Source organism: Podarcis filfolensis (genome assembly GCF_964270895.1).
Source record: "Podarcis filfolensis genome assembly, chromosome: 10".
NCBI classification, from domain to species: Eukaryota; Metazoa; Chordata; class Lepidosauria; order Squamata; family Lacertidae; genus Podarcis; species Podarcis filfolensis.
The window spans coordinates 44,965,322-44,973,617 of record NC_139612.1 but is presented as its reverse complement, the minus strand read 5'-3'; the positions used below and the strand labels follow the sequence as shown (position 1 = coordinate 44,973,617).

General features: G+C 42.2%; 1 protein-coding gene across 2 annotated transcripts; it reads left to right on the top strand.

Annotated features, from left to right (window-relative positions):
* Nucleotides 1-30: 30 nt before the first annotated feature.
* On the top strand, nt 31-7,634 carry RBX1 (ring-box 1; the record flags this gene model as incomplete). Of its 2 annotated transcripts, XM_083573879.1 has the most annotated exons (5): nt 31-171; nt 1,409-1,487; nt 3,103-3,173; nt 5,411-5,496; nt 7,457-7,634. In XM_083573879.1, the coding sequence occupies exons 1-5, from the start codon at nt 94-96 to the stop codon at nt 7,467-7,469; spliced, it is 327 nt and encodes a 108-aa protein (XP_083430005.1). In that variant the 5' UTR covers nt 31-93. The 2 variants fall into 2 exon arrangements, with proteins under 2 accessions (XP_083430005.1, XP_083430006.1); XM_083573880.1 differs by lacking the exon at nt 7,457-7,634 and having other exon boundaries at nt 5,411-5,500.
* Nucleotides 7,635-8,296: the final 662 nt, after the last annotated feature.

The window sequence follows — 8,296 nt, the reverse complement described above, 5'->3', positions numbered from 1 at the left end:
AACGCAACGCAGAGGAGAAAATGCCGCGCGGCTTCGTTCCCAAGTCCCGCGCAGGCGCGCTGATAACATTCTGCCGGGACTGGCTTATCCAAAATGGCTGCTGCGATGGATGTGGACACACCGAGTGGGACCAATAGTGGTGCCGGCAAGAAGCGCTTTGAAGTAAAGAAGGTGAGAGGGCTGTGACGGCCGCCGGGACTCGGGGCCGCGCCAGCGGCGAGAGTATTGGTGGCAGGGGCTAGGCCTCATTCTCGCCGGAGACCGGTTTCTCTCCTTTCGTTTTAACGTACTGTATGGGGGGGAAGGCGTGTGAGGGAGGCCCTGCGAGCGACGAGGGTCGTCTTTGGCCCAAGGGCCGAAAGAGGGTTTGTAACAGAAGAAAGCGAGCGCAGGCAGTAAACAGGTGGGTTGTTGTTATCACCTGGTGGCACAGGGAGGCCTAGTTTCCGTGAACTCTACTCGCATGTCCCATTTGAGAGGGAGTTGTCGTTACTGACACTTCTGTTCTCTTTGACTTGAGCTACATGTAGTGGAGTAAGTCAACCTTGTGGGGAGGGAGGTATGGCGGGATACGCATCTTTATTTTGAAGTTACTAGAGTCATGGAGGAAGTGATGAAAGCGTCAGGAAGCTGGCTCAGTTATAGTTCAGGCCATTGAATAGTTAGCTAGTTCCTAATCTCTTTAGAACTAGTTAGTGTAGTTAAAAAGATAATTATAACACTACTGGTTCATAAAAGTGGCAGAAGCAAGTTAAACTTGTCATTATGAAGTGTGGCTTGCTGTCACTTTACCCAGTTTTGAGATCTGCAGTTATCTGAAAGTACTATTCAGGAGGGAAACCCTGTCTCAGTTGTAGGGATTACTGCACACACAAAAAATCCTAGTGATTTTCCTAAAAATTGTTAATACTATAGGTTGAACTATAGTGTTCTTTTTCATGTCTTAATAGCCTTTCACTTGTGGCCCAGGTACAAAAAAGAAAATCACTGTCAATACTCGGCCCTTGCAGGCCATTGATAGTAATTCTCCAAAATGCTTGGGTACTTGCTTTGTTTTACTTGCATTCTATGAAAATAACAGGCTGTAATCTAGGCCATGATATTTCCCCATTACAATTCAGCTGCATAAAGTGATTATTTTTTTAAAAATCTGTGCATAGAAAACTTAACTACAGCATTGGATGAAGTTCAAAGCCATCTCTCTTAAGCAAACTGACCTGTTTATGTGATGAGCTCCTTGGTAGGCTATAAATGTGCATTGGTACTGGGGTTGAATAATTCTATTGCTAATTCTATGGATGAAAAGTTAATATTTGAATCGAAAGGAATGATTGCAAGGAACGGAGAAAGTAATTTCATTCAAAAATTATTGGTATGCATTTCAGATAAATGTCTTTTATTCTTGTAGTGGAATGCAGTTGCACTCTGGGCTTGGGACATCGTGGTTGACAACTGTGCCATTTGCAGAAACCATATTATGGATCTGTGTAAGTACCTGTAGATAGAGGTAGGAGGTAAGCAGTATAACTATGTATGGTCAGGTTCATGGCAAAGTGAAGGGAAGTGATGAAGGAAATAACTTTGCAGCTGTCCCAGTGACTCTTGATGAATTGTGATGTTAGGATACAGAGATGGAGTTAGGGCAGCAATTACAATTACAACTACATCTGTAATGTAAATTTAAACTAGTTGTACTTGTTTCCTCCTAGGAACCCTATTTATTGTGGTGTCATAGGCTTCAGAACTCTCTTCTTTATCCCCAGACCCTCACTGAACTGAATTTCCTTAGGTAGTGGCAAAAACCATGACTTCAGAAAAGAAAATACGGTCATAAAATTAATTTAGCTTCTTAGATCTTATAGAAATACCATTCTGGTATGTTAACTGTTGAGTGGTATAGAAATTCCTATAAATAAATTATTAAATTTTAAATCAAGCTCTTCACCTGTTTGAATGGTCTTTGTATACTACAGTGCTTGATTTGATAACAAGTGGGTTCTGCGTCTAGGACAGGGGTCGGCAAAGTTTGTGGCTTGGGCCGGTTCACGGTCCCACAGATGCTGAGGTGGGCCGGAGTGCGCGCATGCGCAAACACTATTTCCGGCACTCTTTCTGGCACGGAGGAGGCGTGCACAGCTTTCCATTGGCTGCAGGAGCTTCCTGCAGCCAATGGAAAGCCGACAAGTGTCGCGGAAGGTGGTCCCCGCTCTGCTCCGCACCGATTTAGTGCAGTGCACGGGAGCCGACTGAGCAGGCAGCGGGGGTCCATGGGCCGGTTAAATTACCCCTATGGGCCGCTTGTGGCCCATGGGCCTTAGTTTGCCAACCCCTGGTCTAGGAGAATCCTCTCTGTATCAGACTAAACGTTTCCCATAAACTTGAGAAGCAACCCAACATGGATGCTGATGTGTGAAGTTAGGTGTGTCTATTCACTCCAGTGGGCTCATGCTGCATATGACTAATACTGGATTCAACCCTGTGCCTCCAAGAATGCTCAACTCAAGAATGTCATTTTAGACCCATCACAACTAGTGAGGGTGAGAGATTGTGCTTTGCTAGCTCACAGTAGCCTAGTGGAGGACAACTTTATTCCCCAACCTGTGCTGAGCTCACAAGCCCATTCCAGTCCCAGCAGTTGTGGAGGAAGGGAATCTGTTCACTCCATTGTGGCGGACAGTGGGAAAACTTGGTATCGCTTGCTGCATACTTAGTTGACTGGCTTTTATAAATTTGTCATGCTGCAGCCATTTCTGTCATGATATAACAAAGATGGAAATTCAAGAGTTTCTCTTAATGGACTTATTTAAATTGAATGTTCTGTTGTAATTTGGATTGGATTGTATGTTTTCAATATTCACTGACGAAACTGCATATTAATGTGTTCCTCCTTGGAAAGGCTTCAGTCTTGAAAGGTAGCCTAGAAATATTTGAATGAATAAAAAATGTGATACTGAACTTCCCTTGTCAATGTACAGTACTGCTGCCACCTTTCTGATGTTCTAAAATACCCACATTTGACCGACAACTTACATTGTTTTTCATCTACTAGAGTCACTTGCTATGAATCATGTTAATTCATGTACATAAATCTTGTTCTCACAGGCATAGAATGTCAAGCTAACCAAGCATCAGCTACCTCCGAAGAATGCACTGTTGCATGGGGTGTCTGCAATGTAAGGATTCTGTTCTTCAACTGTAACAAAGGCTGACTCTATTCTACTTTCATATCAGTCTAGGAAACTACCTAGAAGTATATTTCATCAAGAAGAAAAGTTTATGGTATCAAAGTCATGGAGACTTTGAGAAAACAAGGGTCAAATGAAATACAAGGCTGAGATGTGAAACAGTAGGTAGGGATAGAAGGAAAATAAGAATATAAGAATGAAGAGGGCACATGCACCCTGTCCTCCTTAACTGTCTTTGCAGGAAGGTAATTGGCATTGCTTCTCAAACAATTATGACCTGCAAATTGATCAATCATCACAAAATACATAATGGCTTACTTGATCCACTTAGAGTGTATTTTTAATATTCAGGAACGAGTTCCCACACTTACATAGGCAAAATGGCAGCACCCATACATAAGAGGGAAGTATCAGCCAACTCAGTACAGGAGAACCATGAGGTTTGCAGAAGTACTGGAAATCTTTAGAAGAAGGAACCAGTATAGTCCATTGGAGGCCTGGGCATGCTCAATGGGCATGGGATTATGGCTGAAAACAACAGAAAACTAGGTCAGAGGAAGAATGGAATAGAGTCGCTGGAAAGGAGGAGGGAGTAAGGGACAGATATAAAAAGGGTGATGAGAACATTCATTGCCCGGATAGGTAATTTCCTGGTTCACAGATGTCCCAGTATATGGAATTGAGAGCTGCCAATAGAAATAACTGGTGAAAGCCAAGATTTTAAAGGAACTGGGATTGGGTACAAGTATGTCTACACCACCACCACCTCCAAAATGCAAAAATTAACAGCAAAGAGTTCCTGCTCTATAACTCAGTTTTTTAGTATGAAACATTTTTTAAAATCTAAAGTCAATGTAGTTCATTGTGCTCGTGTTACTGACTGGAATAACAAGGGAAAGTGATTTATAATAGCTCTGAAGTGTAATTCACATTGAATGCTACAGTTCAGTGACTTCCAGCAAGCCTGCAATGGTATCCAGTCATAAGGGACTCCTATTGCACATATAGTTTTACCCCCACAATATCCTCACATTACAGGTTAGACGGAATATAGTATTCAGTGGCCTTGCTGTATCATACCTCTACTGCAGATCAGAAGGCTGTGCTTAAAGAGGGTAGCTTTCCAAAGCTCTGCAATGTAATCTACTGTTACTATTGCAGGTCAGAAATGAAGCTGCACTGGTTTGAATTCCTAGAGGAAAAGCCTTTTATCTACCAGCTTCCAGCAATGGCCAATCTGTTTAAGTGTTATCAGACCACTTATTTGCATGAAGAAGCCTTATGCTCTTTTGACTTGTATGCAGACTGGTTGCACTTTAAAATTATTTATACTGTATATGAAGTTAGAGCAGGGAATCTTGTCCTTTGATGCTAGTTTTTGATTTTTTCACCCTCTTCCATGCACACGCACAAGACATTTTATTATGGGGCCCTACTTGTTATAAATTACACATGGAAGAGGCCCAAATTATGTACATACATTGCAATTTTTTAAAGAACTTCAAAGTTTTTTGCAAGGCCATAATCTCCAAAGCAACTCTTAAAGAGTACATAAGGGAACCAGATGCTCAGATACAGCTTTCTTTATCATTTTCACTGCTGCTGTTTCAGCTATGAGGAAAGCAGATACTCTGTCTTAAAAGCAGCTTGCCTTGTTGACTGTGAAACCTGAAGCATTGAAAACTGCAAAGAAGGTTCTGTTTGTGCGCGTTCCCATACATATGCTGAAATATCTACTCTAGCTTACAGCAAAGCGGTGGTAAAATGTAAAAAGAATAGAATTAAAAGTAAGTAGATTCATATGACAGAACAAAAACTTGTGACTATGAGGAGAGAAGGGTAGATGTAATGTAGGTTACATTTTGTCTGTTTTCACTGTGAAAGCCTTTCTCAGCCCCTTACTCTTTCCCATCTTTTAAAAGTCATTCTTTATTGTTGTTTTAAAGCTGCTTTAAGGTAGCCCAAAATTCTGTTGTGTTCAGCAAGCACAAGTTTGTACAGAAAACCAATGTAGTATTTTCCTTTCTGACTAGTTAACATTTATAGATTCCTCTGGTTATTTATATAGTTGTGCTCACTGAAACTCTTTCACATTCTACAATTCTGGATGTTGACTGTTTTCTGCTCTCTGCTGTTATCTCATCATTTCCTAATATAACTTACTAAATTGCAGTGCACCCAGGTTGCAGCATGCTGTTTGAGTAATTTGGGCTTGCTTTTTTCAGCATGCTTTCCACTTCCATTGTATCTCTCGTTGGCTTAAGACTCGGCAGGTGTGTCCATTAGACAATCGAGAATGGGAATTCCAGAAGTAAGTATCTTATGCCTTTTTTTAGCAAGGGGAGTTGAGTTAAGCATCCATGCTATACCCCTTAATTCAAAACAGACATTCTCAATGTAGTTACAGCTCACCTTGAATCTGAAACAGGAACTTCTGCCTCCCACCACTGCATCTGCCTTACAAAGATATAGATGAACAAGTGCAAGTTAGCATAGTTCTTAATCTCCCTTTAGACAGCAGAGAGAAGTGGCATTGAGTTAAAGCATAGTTTACATCTCATTGCATGAGTAGTTTGGGTTTTCAAATCCATTTAAATTGAGCTTCACTTCTACCAAGGGATCTGTTCAGTGTTCCCTTTTTTTAAGACTCACTGTTGTTGATCAAGTATATTTTAATGGAAAACTTGGCATTTTGAGCACTCATTTGCTATGAAGAACCAAAGAGCAGCATTAGATTACTGGTCTTAAAGTTCTGACTAGGTTAGCTGGACCTATTACTATTTCTGGCCAAAAGCATGTTACATTAGGTGACATGTGCAAGCTCACTGCTTGTAGTAAGAAGCATGTGGAATTTGTGTAATATCAGGAAATTGTCCACTTTGTCTATGTTATAGTTAATTTTTTTTTTTTGCATTACGCAAATACTAACGTAGGCTTCCCTTATTAAACATTGCCCCCTAAGTACTTTGAGATATGAATTAATAAGACTGAATCATCTCTTCACTCTGCAAAAGTGACAGGTAAATATAGTTCTGGAGTAAAGAGTATTTGCTTAGTAGAGCTGTGGTGGCAAACCTATGGCCCTCTAGCAGTTGTACTCCAATTCCCATCAGCTCCAGCCAGTATGACTAGTGGTCAAGGATGATGGAAGTTGTAGTCCAGCAATATATGGAAGACCAGAGGTTCCCTAGCCCTATGCTAGGGAATTTAAATGTGTCTGCTACACATTTAAATTCTGAGATATGCCTGTGCGCATACACACCCAGCCACCCTGATTATATGTTGGGTCAGTTGCAATAGACAGTTACCATATTTTTTGTCCCATAGGACGCACCTAGTTTTTTTGGAGGGAAATAAAGGGGAAAAAATTTCCTTTATTTCCCCCCCAAAAGCAGGTCGGGGAAACCTAACCAAGTCGAGGAACAGCGGGATGGCGGCGCTGCGCCTCCCTGCTGCCCCCCGAGCTTGTGATGTCTGCCCAGCGCGAGGGGCGCTCTGCTTCAGGGCGCCCCACCCACTGGGCGGCAGGCTGCTATGCGCAGCATGGGGAGACCTGCGGGGAACTCCTGCAGGGCTCCCCACGCTGCGGATGTCTGTCCAGCGCGCGGGGCGCTCTGTTTCAGGGCGCCCCGCCCGCCGGGCGGCAGGCTGCTATCCGCAGCGTGGGGAGCCCTGCGGGGATCTCCCGCAGGGTTGCCTAGGCTGCGGATGTGTTCCCGAAGCGCCAGGCGCTCTACTTTCAGGGCGCCTGACGCTCCGGGAAGCAGGCTGCTATCCGCAGCCTAGACATCCCTGCGGGACCTCCCGCAGGGCTGCCTAGGCTGCGGATGTCTTCCTGAAGCCTGGAGAGCGAGAGGGGTCAGTGGGCACCGACCCCTCTCGCTCTCCACGCTTCAGGGAAAGCCTGCATTCGCCCCATAGGACACACCCAGATTTCCCCTTCATTTTTGGAGGGGGAAAAGTGTGTCCTATAGGGCGAAAAATACGGTACCAGATGTGATAGGGGTATGATGTCTGTTTCCTACTGATTCATTGCTTTTTAAATCTGATCATCATCTTTGTAATAGCAGAATAACCAGCCTGTACAGATTAAGTGAACTTAAAGGTGGTATGGGCACATCTCTGACATGTTATCTAGACCCGATGGTCTAGAGATTTGCGGATAGTATTCCATAGATCCTACAGCTAGCCAACTTCAGAGTGTATTTAAAAGCTGATTGTGTACTGATAACTGCTGCTGAGTTCTAAAACGAGAATAAATTTCTTTCTAGGTATGGGCACTAGCAGGAGAGAGAAGACCACCAAGTTTATTGTTCTATCTTCAGATAAGCCTTTCGTCTTGCAAGCAGGTTGATGAAGTCTGTGTAGCTTAATAGATACTTACCTTGCTTTTTGTTTTCACCTTAAAATAGTTATTGTGAATAGTAATAAACATGTTTGTCTCCTGTCTGATAATGTTATTCCTTGAGTTTACAAAGTCAAACTAAGAAAGTTCTCATAGTTACTTTCATGTTTTGATTTTTTTGATTTACACATACATGTACCTTTATAAGATAGTAAAATTTGCAATGCATTTTGGTAAAAATTTCGTTTGGGACATTCTCTTCAAAAGTAGTTGCCTTTATTGAGAAATTGTCTTGAGAAGTGCCCCTGAAGAAGACTTAACCAAAAAAGGTTGGGGATGTCACTATGTTATACAAATGTTTTATTATTTTGTAATACAGCATATCTATATATCATTTTGAAGCACTGGCACTGCTTTTGCTTCAGCCAAAAATGACTGCATATACTTACAGAGGTGGACTGTTCTAATTAAGAAAGTTATCTGAACTTTTGAACCCAGAAAGAAATTTCACTGTAAAGCTACGTGAACGTTGGTTTTTCTTGTGCCTTTTTATTGCTTATTTAACAGTGGCAGGGACATAACACTCTTTAGCACAGAAATAAAAGTTTTCTCTTGCATTTTTCAATCCCGCATTAGCAGGGCTATTTCATTACTTTAACTTCCAGTTGAAGATGACAACAAGTAAGGCAGCTTGCCCTTGAGCTCTATGGTCTGCTTTCATTTGGTTTTATTTTGAATAGTTTTAAAGTCAGTTGGCCCAGCTGTC